Source organism: Vulpes vulpes, chromosome 15, assembly GCF_048418805.1.
Source record: "Vulpes vulpes isolate BD-2025 chromosome 15, VulVul3, whole genome shotgun sequence".
Taxonomy (NCBI): domain Eukaryota; kingdom Metazoa; phylum Chordata; class Mammalia; order Carnivora; family Canidae; genus Vulpes; species Vulpes vulpes.
Window position 1 is genome coordinate 39,161,608 of NC_132794.1, and position 16,395 is coordinate 39,178,002.

Genomic DNA, 16,395 nt, shown 5'->3' on the forward strand with positions numbered 1-16,395 from the left:
CCTGGATACAAGTGTAAAATCAAGGTGGTCAATATTGTGTCTCCTGGGGAAATTACTGTGTTCTATTAGGAAAGCTATAAATCTTAACTTCTTCTATGATTATTTTCACTCTGCTTTCCTAAATGAGTAGCCATTACCACAGAGTCATTTATTTGTAGGGACAAGGGCTGAAACTATGCAAATCATGGCACAGAGAATCCAGTTCCCTTGTTTCAGAATTATGTGACATAATAAAAACATAAAATAAATGCCACTGATAATCTGAAATCATTACCCACAATGATTTAGTAACATTTCTTGACTATTAAGTGCCAAGCACTACGTTTATTTTTTTTATACAGCATCTCATTTAAATATGTGATTCCAAAGAACAAAGATGACTTCACCAATGGAAGAAAGATGGGCTGGAAAACAGGTTTTATCTATAAGGAAGATGATCTATGGAAGGCGGAAAGTATTGAGAAGTGGGAGAGCAAAAAGGATCTTCAGTAACAGGAGTTCCTTTCTGGGGGAAAGGATATATTCAAGTCCAGGGTGAAACAGTGCAGGGAGAGGCAACCTGTGAACTGCGGGGGTGGTGCTCTCTACAAAGCATGGATCCTTCCTTGCACTGGAGATCCCTTCTAGTGCTGGAGAACTGCCTCCTCCAAGAAGCATTCAAGTTTCTCAGGGAGTTCCTGGTAGGCAACAGCTGAAGAGACTGTCTCCCGGGCTATAAAACATCAATCTGGAAAACTGACTTAAGGCCAGCCACAGGAAAGGGCAAGATTTTTTCTCAAGGTCACATCCAGATTAAAACACTAGAAATGTATTCTAAGGCACTTGGAGAATAAACCCCAGTGGATGCCTTAGAATAAAATCTGGAACACACTCAGGTCCCGGTTACCCTGCCTATCTCCTTTGTCACCCTTCCCCACCCCAATCATTTTTGAGGAAATGCCTGCTTTGTGAAATTGTGGGGAAACAGATCTCAAAGGGTGGTTCTCCATCCCAGGCCTGAAGACTGCTGCCTCTAACTCCCCCTTCCTTTCCTCATCTGACCTCACCTCATTCCTAGCCACTGGATCAAAGGAGAGGGAGGGAGAGACCTGGAAGGAGAACCACCAGGAAAAGAAGGAGACTGCAGTTTTGTGTTCACGTCATTTCCAGATTCCGTGAGGGGGTCATCTCCAAGGTATCTCACAAGTCAAAGAGACGGCACCTTGCCCTCCCCGCGCCCTTCTCCAAGCACCAGTGGAAGACGAGGGAGGAGACGGCGGAGAGAAGAGGGAGGAAAGGGGTAAAGTGAGGGAAGCAGACGGGAGAGGGGAGCTGAAGGGAGGGCCGAGGCCGGGACAGAGGAGCCGTCCGCCCTGAAGCGCTGCCTCCCGGCTCGGGCCTGCGGCGGGGAGGCGGGGCGGGGAGCCCCGGCCGGGGAGGCCCCGCGGGAGCCCGGGCGCCCTGCGGGGCTGGAGCGCGACTCCTTCCCGACACCTGTTTGGGGCGATGTCCGCGCTCCGCCCGCAGCCTCTGCGCTCCGGGGCCAAGCTGCGGGGAGCGGCGCGGTCCCGGGCGGAGCTGCTGCTGCAGGCTGGGCGGGAGGCGCCGGGCCGGGCCGGGGCGCTGGGGAAGGTCCGAGTCCGCGACAGCCCGCTTCGGGGCGTGCTCCGGCTCTGAGGAGCCCGGGGCGGGAGACAGCCCGGCCCCCGCGGAGTGCAGCCGTGCGAGGGCAGTGGAGTCCTCGAACCTGTCCGCGGGGGGGATGATGCCGGGGAAACGGTCAGACAAACGTGAGGACCCGGGAGGAGGCGTCGATCGGAAAGAAGGGCTGCAGTTTTCTAACTTGATTTCCCGCAGGTACAAACCACTGAGGTAAGGAGCAGGAGAGGGCTTCCGCCGGCGTCCGGCTAGGTGCTGGGGGCGGGGCTGCAGGTCCTCCCGGGACCGCACCTGGGGGTCCGCACCCGCGGCCCGAGGCGCCTGGGGGAGACCGGGGGGTGCGGGGGTGCAGGTCCTCCCCTACGGCCCGAGGCGCCTGGGGGGGAGCGGGGGTGCGGGGGTGCAGGTCCTCCCCTACGGCCCGAGGCGCCTGGGGGAGACCGGGGGGTGCGGGGGTGCAGGTCCTCCCCTACGGCCCGAGGCGCCCGGGGGGGGAGCGGGGGTGCGGGGGTGCAGGTCCTCCCCTACGGCCGGAGGCGCCCGGGGGGGGGGGGGACGGGGGGGGGAGAGGGGGGAGGGCAGTGGAGCGAAGGAGAAAGGGGATCTGAGTGAGGATTGATATTCAAGGGTTCTGGTCCCCGGAGAGGCCAGGAGAGCCGATCTGTGAGCCTGGGAAGTTAGGAAATGAAACGCAGGAGATGAGAGAATATACACAGGGTGCCTCAAATGCTGAATTGGGGTTTGGGGTTTATTTACACTTTCACGAAAGAGGCGGCCCCTGATAGCGCACTGGCTGAGAGCTAATCCACGCACTTTGGAAGGAACCTTGAGACTTCATTTTCTGCAGGTATTTTCCTGGCACTTTGACGATTGTAATGTAATTAAGCTGATTTGTTTACTGGACATTTAAGATGTCATAAGCAGGAAGAGTCACCAGCCACTCTCATCAATTTTTCTGGAATATCTATGTAATCATTGCAGTTTGACGAAATTTTAGTGGGTGTGTTATACCAAAAGCCAGGAAAATGAAACAGATTCGAGATGGATTTCACTCTGGTTCCATTTATACACAGATCTTGAATTTGATGTGGCGATCAAAAATCTAAATCCTTAAGTTTGAATTGCCCCTTTTGTCAATGTATTTGTTGAGGAAGGAGTCCAGAAAACTGGACTCCTTCGCTGGTTTTCACTGTGATGTGGGAGTGTCAAGAACTAGAACAAACCCGAGGAAGACTTTCCATCCCGCTGGGCTTCCATTGCTGTTCCTCTTACTCTGTCCCTTTCTCTTCTCCAAACTCATAAGCAGGTTTCAGCATTATCAGTGTGTGTCTCCTCCAAAGCAAGTATAGCTCTTGCTCGTCTCCACCCCATTCAAATCTGTGTATCAGAGTTGGTCTTGGTCTTGATAATGAAAACAGTTATTCACTATTTCCAATCAGAAGTGTTTTTCTATGCTTTGGGTATGGTTCATTATGCTCAGATATTTCTAGAACAAATTTTATACTTCCTGGTATCCGCTTAGAAGTTCTCAGATGCGAAAATTAACTTATTTTTGTCCAAGAAATTTTAATGTATTTTTCCACACCTTCTTTAGTCAGTATGAATCATTTGTCAAGCCTGGTCCACTGAGGCTTATTACAGAGCTAATGAGCTTAGTTGTATCAAAGGTTTGTTCCCTTTCAACAGTTTATAAAGAACTCTAAGAATAATGCAAGTTTTGAGACTTTAATTCATTAGGCAAGTTTTATAGATGTGTGGAATTGAGCAATAGCACATTTGTAAAGGCAGCTTTTTTGACTTCACTCGTTTTGTAAAGTTCTTAAGCATATTGTTCTTTTAGAGATTATCAGAAAGCTGCTAATAAAAATAATACACCACAACTTTCTTAGCATTTTTTTTTTGTTTTAAGTCAAAACTTGGGTACATATCTCTTTTAAAAGACTTACAAAAAAATAATAAAATAAAAAAAATAAAAATAAAACAAAAATAAAACAAAAAAAAACAAAAAAAACAAAAAAACAAAACAAAAAAAAAGACTTACAAAATTATAATTCTTAACTGGAAATTAGAGGAGTGATTGAATTTTCTTATCTAGGAAGTGTGATCCCTTTTAATGAACTGTTACTGAAATCACTTCAAAGAGTTTTAAAGGGCACTTTCCAGTATATTAGTAATAAATGGCTAGTGTAAAGCAACACAGATATGGTAATATTTGAAAGGCCATGGCAGGATTCTTTTTTTTCAATATGAATTTAAGAAGTGAGAGTAAACAAGATGTAGTGTGTTGCTTTCTTATTGCTATTAATTGAAAGCACTAACAATCTTTAGGTGATGGAGTCCTGAGACCCATGGGGAAGCATCTGTAGTGATCTGTTATAGAACAACAGTGCCTGTACCCCACCATGAGAAGCCTTGCTTTTCTATCCTCTCAGCCTTAAATTATACAGGCAAGAGATACTCATGTCTGGTCTGAAAGTGATGAGCTTTTGAAGTGCAATAGGGAAACTCATAATTGGCATCTGTAACAGAAATTACTATGTCCACTTAAGAGGTGCCTGGGTGGTGCTGTCGTTAAGCTCCTAACTCTTGATTTCAGCTGGGGTTGTGATCTCAGGGTCATGATCTCTGGGTGAGATCTAGCCCAGTGTGGGGTTCCATGCTCAGCACAGAATCTGCTTGAGATTCTCTTCTCCTCTCCCTCTGTCCCTGCCCCCACCTCAAATAAATAAATAAATAAATAAATAAATAAATAAATAAATCTTTTTTAAAAATGAAATGAGGGACACCTGGGTGGCTCAGTGGTTGAGCACCTGCCTTTGGCTCAGGTCATGATCCTGAGGTCCTGGGATCCAGTCCCCCATCAAGCTCCCTGTGGGGGACATAGGCAGAGCTGCCTATGTCTCTGCCTTTTTCTCTGTGTCTCTCATGAATAAATAAATAAAATCTTTTAAATAAATAAATAATAAATTATTACTTCCACTTGAAAAGGTGCAAAGAGAAATGTCAGAATCTAGGACCAAACATAAGTAAGCAAAAATTATATCAGTGAGTGAAGTAAGGTGTGGGGGGGGTGTATTGATATGATAATTTTTCCAATTTCTTGATGGTGTTTCCAGTTCTCAGAAGTAATAGATGACCTTTTAACTCATGACGTGGCATTTCTGTTTTCTTCTATGTACAGTAGGAGGCCATTAAAGCATTTCTAATGGGGAACAGTTTTACCAGGATCTTCTTGCTATTGTGTTGAAATAATTTGTTTAAAGACAAGCGGGAAAGGCCATTAGGAAGCTACTAGTTTCCTAGCCTTGTCTTTGACCAGAGTGATAGCAATGGATATACCAAATCCTGGATATATTTGGAGGTAAAGGTGACAAGACTTCATAATGTATGAGACGTGATCTCTGACAGAAGGAAAGGAATCAAGCTGATGCATAGATATATGACCAGAACAGTGGAAAGAATGCAACTGTCACTAACTAATATGGGAAGCATAAAGAGAAGCAGTTAAGTTTTGAGCAGCCTGTTAGATCTGCAGATGCAGGTTCACAAGAGTAGTTGGGACGGAGCTCCGGGAAAAAGTCAGAGTTGGAGATAAAAAAATGTCTAAATCATTACTGTGTAAATGATATTTAGAACAATGAGACTTGGGATCCCTGGGTGGCGCAGCGGTTTGGCGCCTGCCTTTGGCCCAGGGCGCGATCCTGGAGACCCGGGATCGAATCCCACATCAGGCTCCCGGTGCATGGAGCCTGCTTCTCCCTCTGCCTGTGTCTCTGCCTCTCTCTCTCTCTCTGTGACTATCATAAATAAATAAAAAAATTTAAAAAAAAAAAAAAGAACAATGAGACTTTATTAAATGATTTAAGGAGAGAATTACTTAAAGCATCAGACTGAGGAAAGAGCTCTAGAACAATCCAAAATATGAACACTGAAAAGAGTAGGAGCCAGAAAAGTAACTCAGAAGGAGCAGTCTGAAATAGGGGAAAACCCAGAAGAGGGTAGTATCAGGGAAGCCAGAAGAAGAAAGTATCTTTAGAAGAAATGAGATCACCTAAATCCAGGATGCTGAAGAGTTAAATTATGTGAAGACACAGAATTACTTTGAAATTTTATTTGGTCTTGGTAAGAGTTATTTCAGCTGAAATGGTGGTGATAAAAGATTGACCGATAAGGATTGAACAAAGACTGGTGATTCCAGTCCAAGGAATTTATCTTACAAATATATTTGCACTTAGGAAAGATAATTTATGTTCCAAGAAACTCCCCGTAGATTTTTATACAGGTCAACAATTGAAAACAATAAATACCTGTAAATGGAAAACAAGCCAGATAAACTATGTACATTCATTCAATGGAATACTGTCCAGCTGTTAAAATTATTAAGGCAGCTTTCTATGTACTAACATGAAAAGATTTTTAAAGTATATTGAAGAGAAAAAGTGGCAATCTGGTGTGCATGGTATGTTATCATTTGTTAAAGAACAAAGAAAAATAAACCTGTGTATGAAATAATATTTTTAAAAAATGGGTACTAGTTGTTGCTTATAAGGGAGGAAAACTGAGCAGTAGGGTACAATAACAGGAGGGAGATGAAGTCTTCTGTATACTTTAATATCTTTGTTATGTGCACACAGTTATTCAAAATACTAAATAAAATTTTATATACAAATCTGAAAAAAATATGTAATTTAAAGTAATAAAGAGAAAAAAAAACGGGAGGTGAGAAGTGAAAAATCTATAAAATAGCTCTTTCAGATAAGAGAATTAAAAGTAGCTAGAGCAGGCCATGGAGATTTTGTTTTTAAAACAGGAAATTTAATGTTGGAAATAGACCAATGAGAATGAACCAGCAGAAGAAAGAGATTATTTAAAAAAGAGAGCGAGAACAATTATGGGAGTAAAGTCACTTAATAATTGGTAGTGTATAAAATATAGAATTCCAGACCTAGTGACAGAGAGAACTAGTGAGACTAGGAATAGGGATAGTGCCTTTTCCTACAAAACCTCAGTTCTGTATCAGTCCTTTAGTCATCCTCCTATATTGCTAGAGCTAAGTGCTGCCTTAGACATTTGTATAAACTCTCCAAATTGATTCTACCATAAAGTTTTAGTTCTAATGTCATTTGGACACTTAGCCTCTCATCAAAGCTTTTTCTTAACTATTGGTTGGCATTTTTTTTTAACCATTGGTTAGCATTCTCTCCAGTTCTCTAAGGCAGCCTGAGCTTGCCACCTGTCTCTGCCCCTGCCCTCTTTGCTCTCAGAATGATTCTTCTTGAGGAATTCAGACGCTCCCAGAAATGAAGCTCCCTCCCCTCTTCTAACTCGTGTATGTTTAGCTGCTTAGCTAACTCTCCTCTGCTCCAATCCTAATAGTCAAGCTGACCTCCTTCTCTGCTCTGGATTCTACAATCCAGGATTGTGGAGCAATCCAATCCAGAGCAATGGATTCCCCCATTGCATCTGAACCTTGCTTCAATAACCATTCTTTTTATCACCTGCAGCTTTAACTTCTTCTTCATTTAATGACTCCATCGATTACATTATTAAAATCATATTACTCTCGGGACGCCTGGGTGGCTCTGGGCTCAAGGCGTGATCCCCAGAGTTCTGGGCTCGGGTCCCACATCGGGTTGCCTGCAAGGAGCCTTCTTCTCCCTCTGCCTGTGTCTGCCTCTCTCTCTCTGTGTGTCTCTCATGAATAAATAAAATCTTTTTAAAAAATCATATCATTCTCATCCTTGCAGCAAGCAAACAGAAAAGACTGTCATGATCCTGAACAATCCCTATATTTAGTCCTATTGACTCCTTTTCTCAGCCAGCTTCTAGAAAAAAAAAACTTATTTTTATTTCTTGCCACAATCCCCTCCACTCCCACTAACTCCTTCCCACCATGCTGACTTCCACTCTCACCACCCCATGAAGCTCCTGTGGCCACTGTCACCATATTTTTAAACCATGATCACTGAAACCTTAGCTTGCGAGGCTCCGTAGGAGTAGTTGACAAAGTTAGTCTTTTTTTTTTTTTTAAGATTTTATTTATTCATGAGAGACACACAGAGAGAGAGAGAGAGAGAGAGAGAGGCAGAGACACAGGTAGAGGGAGAAGCAGGCTCCATGCAGGGAGCCCGACATGGGACTTGATCCCGAGTCTCCAGGATCAGTCCCTGGGCTGAAGGCGGCACTATACCGCTGAGCCACCCGGAGCTGTCCCATAAAGTTAGTCATTAAACATTCATGTCTTCCCTTCCATTAGAGTCAAAGTTAACTTTCTTGCTCTTGAAGTTAGTGACAGCACTTTCTTGGTCCAGTTTGTCTTTGAATTTTACTTCTTCATTCATTTGGTGATCCTCTTCCACTGTCTATCCTTAGTTCTCTTCTCCATTCACTGCCATTTTTCTTATTCTCCTTTGGTCAAAGATCCCTTTGAGAATCTAAAAACATAAAGGAACAAACGACTATGGCACAATAATGCACATAGATACAAATATTTACAGATAATTTTGGGGTATTAGGAATCCTTCCTACATTTTTTAATAAAATATCATTACCTACTGTGATTTCATTTACCTCCAAATGAGATGATGGGTCCTAGTTATTTCAAATGTGAGGACGAATTTCAGTTCTAACATTGCCTACAGGTTCTCTTTTGCTGTATCCACATCCCAACACATACTACCTTCATGAGTTTTTGATACCTTCACACTACATGATTTCTTCACATAATTTCTCTTTAATTTGAATCACATCTTAAAATATAAATAATGTTCTTATCACTGTTGTTAGTGTAAAATCAATATTACTGCCACAAATAACAGGCAATAATTTAAAAATGATACTGAAAAAAGTAGTGATCTTATTAAATTTTAATCAGGTACTTATTGCCAGCTAAAAGCCTTGAGCCTGAGGCCAGCATATAAGGGAGATAGCAAAAGTTAATAACAAATCTTCAACAAACTGCCACTCTCTCAAGGGCTTAATCCAAAGTGAAAGAACATTGAAAAGGAAATAAATTCCTTACTTTGTGATACAGTGTTATTTAATGCCATGATCTAGTGCAAGTAAAGTCATGTTATACAGCACCCATGGGACTTGTACTTGGGACAATTTCCCTTTCTTCTACATATGCAACCCAAACCTCCTCATTAAGCTACAGACCTGGAGATCACCATATGGACAGATAAATGACCTCTGGGTCCAGCTAACAGGTGCACAATTAAACTCTTCTTTCTCCCCTAAATGTATAAATCTCTTATATTCTATATCCCATCAAAGAAACTTTTGGATTCCTTTTTTAAAGTTTTTCTGCATACCCAGCCAAATCCAATCAATCTGATGGGTCTCTTGAATCTAATTTCCTGATCATCCATTAACTTACTTTAACTTGATATGCCTGGCCTGGACCTTTTTAAGTACCTTTAACCCCATATCCCTGGACTAAGCCTTGTCCCCATGAGTCGTTTGTCCCATACGGTCACCAAATTAATTTTAGATATTGGCTGTCTGATGCTTAAAATCCTTTGGTGGCTTCCCATTTTCTTCTTCTAGAGCTCACTCTCCTAACCCTCCTTTACCTGGATTGATGCTCCAGCTCCCTTCCTACCACTCTTCCTTGCCAACCTCTGGTTCAGCAGTAGGGAACCTCTCAGACTCATCTGACATATGAGGTTTTTCCACTCTGTTCCTTACTTAGCTCTGGATGTCCTTCCTTCCACCTGGAAAATTCTTAGTCATTTGCCAAAATCCACATTTATTTCTTTTCCTTTCCAGATGCTTACTTTAGCCAGAAAACAACGTACCCCTGAACCCTGGTTATGAACCTTTTGCAGCGAACCTACAGCTTCTGTGCTTCACTCACCAGGGCATTTGTATTTTATTTATTTACATATGTCTTCTCTCCAATTAGACCAGTGAGTCCTTGAATGCCAGAAATGAGTCTTTTTTCATCTGTTTTTGCTGACTTAATGAACCCTCATGTTTGGCACAAGGGGCATCAAAGACAAACTTCTCTGACTCCTTTGTTGCTTGTGGTGGAAGTGGTTGTAAACAAGCCATGGCACTGAACACTTCACAGATCCCCTTGGGTGGGAGAGATTTTCAAAAAATCATTTCAAAAACGTCTCATTCTCTATACAGTGGTGTCTCTAAGATATTTCACTCTTTTTGAACTATTTAATTAAATTAATTAGATTAAATTGCCAAAAAAGTCAGAGAAGCTTCCAACATAATCTTCTATACCCACAATCTCCAAGACAGATGGCTGTTTTTCTCATATAATGAAACCTCAAGGGAAGAATATTATATAATCTCACTCAATAACCTGCTTCAGTGTTCAACTATTTTTAGTTTTTTAGACAATATAAATTTATGTTGCTATAGTTGCTCTACTTTTTATAAAGTGGACAGTATGTGGTTGCATTTTCCTCATATCAAATTTTCATCTATTTCAAAACAATGTCAACTAATATTGAAGGAAAGTATCTCAATTTAATCAGGATTCATTGATACTTATTCTTTTTTTGCAAAGGTCTGCCTCTTAGCTATTTAAAAGGTCTTTGGCTCCAGTTCAACTTGTATCTTTCCTCTCTTTTTATTTCTCCATCTTGTAACTAATATATATCAGTGTATTCACATGCTCATAGTGAGAACTGATGGAATAAAATCATCCATGAGATAGAGATTTATATAAATAGAAACCAGTTTCTACACTAAAATAGTCAAGGTCATGTGCAAATACTCAGCTATCAAAAGCCCTAATTTTAGAATCATGTTTTTTAATCTTGCAACGCTTCACTTTTTGAGGCATTTGTCATATTTTAAAAAGTCTGTTTCTATAGACTTATATTCTTATGATTTTGTCTTCTGATTGCCACAGCAAGCACAATTCCTGACGACTGCATTAATAGCTAACACAATTTCAGGAAAAGCCTGATCTGGCTAATGCTTACAAGCACAGGTGGTTTAGTCATATAATACAAGTAATAATGAATATGTTAGTTGTATATTTTCATAACTTCTTATTAAATAGTGTTTGAAATAATGAGCTCCAGATTTGGAAAGTGGTCATTTCAACACTCTGCTTGTCATTCGGTGCAGCCACTGCCACACAACACTAATAACTCCAGGCATCTTGTAGCTGTTCTTTGGCATCTTGGCAGCTGTGCTTGACAAGGCAAGCACCCATCAATCTTTACAATTCTAGTTGAAGTAAAAGCAATGGAGCTCTCTATTCTTACCTTGCATAATTAAAGTCTAGATTGTGATTTTGACCCTTCCTGTTTTAAGAAAAAAATTGAATTTTAAATGCTCAAAGATCCATTTTCTCTCAAATTCATCTAGGGATCTTCCTAACCCCTCTTTGCTGATTACCTCCAGTTAGCCACATTGTTAGTCCAAAAACAGAAGAGAGAAACTAATATTCCTCCCTTCATAGGCATAATCCTGGAAAGGGTTTTCAAATGAATGGGTTAAAATTCTTATAAACTTCATTTTTTGTCCTCAAGAAGGTTACCAAGGTTTAGCAAAAATCTATGCAAGTTTCCTTCCTATGCTTATTGTCTTTATATATTCTGTCACTTAAAAGCATTTGCAACCTTTCATTAAACATTCTTGCTACCTCAGGACCTAAGTGGAGAAAAGTCTGTCAAGACTGTTGCACTTTTTAAAAAGTATCTAAGTGTTTCACACCATTGTAAACTTGTAGACAGGCAGAAATTCTGCAGTGGCTAAGGAAATTGGATTAAAACCACTATCACATGTTGGAACATTAGAGCTTTTGGAAAAGCATCTAATTTAATGTAAGATACACATACGCAGAATTCACAGTGAAACAGTAGGGAAGTGTTTTCTGAATGGATAAATATATGATTGTAGCATAAAAAGTGGTATTGGACTCACAAAATGAAAATGTCAAGTAGAAGGAATGCTCTTGCCCTGGACACAAATTCATTGAGTAGAAGAAAAATCAACAAAATTAGAACTATATATAATTCCATGAGTGTAATCAAAATGGCTTGCAAACTAACTGTTTGATAGTTTTTATAGTTGCTTTCCAATGTTTTATTATATATTATTTTCACATCCAGGCAGGAATGATTATGCCCATTTTACAGAAGAAATAAGTGATACCCAGAGACTTTAAATATTTTGTCCTAAATTCTGGGACTGGCTCGGTGGGGGGAAACAAATCCACATTTCACTTTAGTCTAATCATCTCTTAACTGTAGAATATGTTGCCCTTTGAACCTAAAGTATTTGAGAAAAAACTGCATCCTCCTCTGAATTCTTTTTTAAGGTACATTTTATCATTTTCATTGTTAGATTTAAAACGAAAATGAATTACAAAAAAAATTTTTTTTAAATATTTTATTTATTCATTCATGAGAGACACACAGAGAGAGAGGAGCAGAGACACAGGCAGAGGGAGAAGCAGGCTCCATGCAGGGAGCCTGACGCGGGACTCGATCCTGGGTCTCCAGGATCAGGCCCTGTGCTGAAGGTGGTGCTACACCACTGAGCCACCCCGGCTGCCCTGAATTGCAAAATCTACACTTAAAACTGAAAAGTATTTTCTCTCATACTACATTCTTTACAGATGCTTCCAATATATAAAAATGTGATATTATTCTAATTACATTTTCTTCATTATTGAAAACATGAATATATAAAACTAAAGAAAAAGAGTAAAAAGAAAAAGAAAAAAAACAAAGTCTCTGTAATTATATCACATTTTCACAAGAATTGAGTATTACAGCTTAGTTTTTTACAAACTTTTGCTGAATTGATAGCCAAAATTATATATCTCTTGTTGATATTGGTGTATTTTTCCTTTGATTACTTATAAGATTGAATCTAATTTTTTAAATTTTTATGGTCATTTGAATTTCTACTTTTTGAATTATCCGTGCTTTTTTTGCTTTTACTATGGATATGTTTATGTTTTTCCAAAGCTTTGTTTGTCATATGCTACAAATTTTCCCTTTTGTTGGTACCTTTGAACTTGTTCCATGGTAATTACTGATGGCACTTAGGTTTAAATTTTATGTAGTTTGACATTTCAGTTTTTTGCCTTGGTTTGGTTTAGCTTCATGAAACCAGAAGTAAGTTTACAACTTTCCATTCCAAGATCAGTTGGATATACATTGATCTTTTCCAATATTTTTTATCTTATTTTCTAGTTAGCTCTTTGATCAACCCTTAATTCATTTTTATTTATCATGTATGACCTTTTCTTCCTAAAGATTTACCCTGTTGCCTCAATGACTTTGAAAAGTCATTTTATCTTCACTGGTATGAAATATTAAATCTATCACCTACTGGATGCTTCTTTTTGCAGTGATCAGTTGTGTCTAGTTGCTGTCTCTCACTGTTATAACACCTGCATTACTTTTAGTTATTGTGAATTGTGCATTATTTTAGCAACTGTATGGCAAGGGTTTTCTATCATTCTTCTTCACAATTTTACATATTTTTCCTGTTTGTTTCCCCTTAGTGAGCATGGCCAATTTTCTGAGATATCAAATAAGTTAAGATTTTTATTGGAATAAGCATTTTAAATACATTTAGTGGGGAAAGACTGACTGGATTTCCCATGAAAGAATATGATATCTCTCCATTTACTTAAGACTGATTTCATATTGTGAATAAAGTTTTATAATAGACTTCTCATGAGTTCTACACATTTCTTATTTGGATTTTTCCTAAGTATTTTATGTTATGGAATAGTAAGATGACATGATTATTTCTTATCACATCTTCATGTGGTTATTAAGGTTAGTTCACAGAAAAGTGCTAAAACAAATGCTCATTTATTTTTATTCATTTATCTTTATTTTTTTTAAGATTTATTTATTTATGATAGACATAGAGAGAGAGAAAGAGGCAGAGACACAGGAGGAGGGAGAAGCAGGCCCATGCCGGGAGCCTGACGTGGGACTCGATCCCGGGACTCCAGGATCGCACCCTGGACCAAAGGCAGACGCCAAACCGCTGAGCCACCCAGGGATCCCCCTTCATTTATCTTTAATCTATTTAATTTTCTAAGTTTTTTGTTAAATAAATAGACTTTTTATTCTCTTGGCTATTTAAAATAGGCAGTAATATATTCAGAATCCAGAAATTTTGTCTGGTATATGTTTTAAGCAAAAACAATAGTATATAATTATATTTATAAATCTATTCCATTAGAACTACTAAATATCATTCTCGATAGTACAAACCAAATAGTGTACCATTGAATTCTAATGTTCTTCTTTAATTTATAAGTTATTTTGAAGAAGCTATTATAAGTGACAAAGTTTTAGGTTTTTGTGTTTAAAATTTTCAATTCATGGTTATTCTTAGTATTATATTGTGTCAGAAAATGTGGCCAGCATGATTTCTATTTGAGATGCTTATGTAAGGTTTTGGGGTTTTTTGGTTTATATATGTTTAGCTTGTGTAAACTATCACTGCACACTTGAAAGAGTGAATTATGTGCTATATATGGCACTAAAATTTAACACTATTTATATCACTTCTCTTGTTACTTTATATGATTAATCTGTTACTTGTTTATAGAGATCCATTAAAGTTTCCTTCTACAATTGTAGTTGTCTATTTGCCAGTGGACTCTAAACTTACTATTTGGATATTGTGGTGCTTGATTATTGGGCACTTAAAGATATATGGTTGTCTAGTTTTCCTACATGAAATTTACTTTCTCTTTTTCCTTCATTGAATTCATCTTGTTTAATATTAGCCTTATTGTCTTTCTTTTCTTTAGGTTTGCCTCAAGTTGTTGGCCTGAATCATTTTAAATTGAATTTTTCTTACAAGGAAAATATTTTTAGCTTTTATTTTTACCCAATCTGGACATTCAATCTGGATACTTTTCCCCTTTTAATAGATGAGCTTACCTTACATTTGTGATTAGCTACTTTAAATATAACATTCCATTGTACCTAGACCAAAAAAATTTTAGCGTTTCCTCCTTTCTTCTTTTGTCACAATCTTTTGATATTGATGGATAATTTCTTAATTAGTTTATTCTTTTCAGTATCATAGCCAAGTGGAGTTGATGTGCAGTCTATTAGAAATTGATATAAATCACTGTTTAAATTTCTTATCATTTCTAAGATTGTGTAGCCTGATAGAAGTGAAGGGAACAAATGGTTTGATTATTTTCAGGACATTTGATAGAGATGTGTTGTGAAAAGAAGCATTCCTACAAAGTGCTCAAACTGCTTGATTCAATAGCTCTTGGCACAACTAAACATTTAAGTTGCAATTTTAAAAGGGGGCATGGTAGGACTATGAATACATTAGAGGAAAAAAGGAAATTGATGGGTTTTATTTTGTAATAGTGGGAAGTCTTTGAAGCATGAAGGACATGACAATAATGTTTCAAATGTCAACAGATAAAAACTCAGTTCTGAAAGATATATAATAGTAAAGGAAAGAGATTAATGTTAAAATTATTTCTAACAATGCTTTTAGATGAAAATGTTTTGACTAGTGGTATTCTGGTAAATGTTTATCAACCAACAAGGAAGGAGAGCAAGAGCCCACATTTGTAGAGTTTTCATAGTGCCAACAGTATAGATGCTTCTGACATAATCAGTTCCAAATTACCAAAGTGAACTCACTGAACACAGTTGGGAAGAAATGTGCCTGATGACTTACAGCCAGTGGGGACTAACTCCAGCATACCTCTAGTGTAATCTTAGTAACATTTCTAAAAATGATTACCAGGCTATGAAAGACCTAATTGGTAAAAAATAAAGGGTATTTTGTACCTGGTGGTAGGTAGTTTCATATATAAAGTATTGAAGAGTGGTGCAATCCAAGACCATTGAAACCACTAGAATCAGAAGCTGATGGGCTTCAATCCCAGCATCACCACCTAGTGTGTGATTTTATGCAAAATAACCAGTTTATCTAAGCCTTACTATATTCATCTGTAAAATTCTGAATAATGAAAGCTATTTCACAGGCATCTTATGATGACTAAAAGATACAATAACTAAGAATGCAGCTGATATTTAAGTAAATAATAATAATTTTTTCTCCATCTTCTGTGCTACTCATTTCCTTTTTCCTGTCCTTACTCATTAGAATGTAGTAAAATGAGGTCAGAGCTGATGCAATATAATTAGTAAGGAAATGGATCATGTCTCTAGTGTTGGCACACCTAACACCTATGTAGCAACCTGAAATATGGCTTTTAGAAGCACCTGGGTGGTGCAGTTGGTTAAGCGTCTGACTCTTGGTTTCATTTCATCTCAGGCCATTATTTCAGGGTCATGAGATTGAGTCCCATGTCTAGCTCCATGTTCTGCTTGAGACTCTTTCCCTCTCCCTTTGCCCCTCCCCCTACACTGCTCTGTCTCCCTCCCTCTCTCTCTCTTAAATAAGTAAAATAATATTTTCAAAAAATGGCTTTTATATAGGAAGGAGAATTCTTGAGAAATGCAGACACCACAGGAAGAATTCAAGAAGATTTACCTACATTTGTTTTCTTTTCCATATTTGAAGTGTTAAAATAAGCTCAAGACTTTGAAGAAGCAAGGGGGCAATAGCACATGGATAAGGTTTATGACTCAGTGCTGTTGCTTGTCATTTGCAGCCTCTATGGTGAAGGAAAAGGAGACAAAGAATGTGGAAAGGATATTGAGTGGATCAACCTATTGTATTTGCCACAAAAATACAATTCTGCAAAAGGTAAAAATAATATGTTATGGGGATGCATGGAAGAAAATAAATTTTGGCTATAATAAA

The 16,395-nt window shown here is 38.8% G+C and overlaps 1 protein-coding gene across 1 annotated transcript in view; it reads left to right on the forward strand.

The window, feature by feature from the left end:
- The first annotated feature begins 1,332 nt into the window (after positions 1–1,332).
- The window catches only part of HTR1F (5-hydroxytryptamine receptor 1F), a 134,767-nt gene continuing 119,704 nt past the window's right edge, over positions 1,333–16,395 (forward strand). The window contains 2 exon segments of the mRNA XM_025988906.2: positions 1,333–1,851; positions 16,244–16,338. Of these exon segments, the coding sequence (XP_025844691.2) occupies positions 1,742–1,851; positions 16,244–16,338 (205 nt within the window). The 5' untranslated portion in view covers positions 1,333–1,741.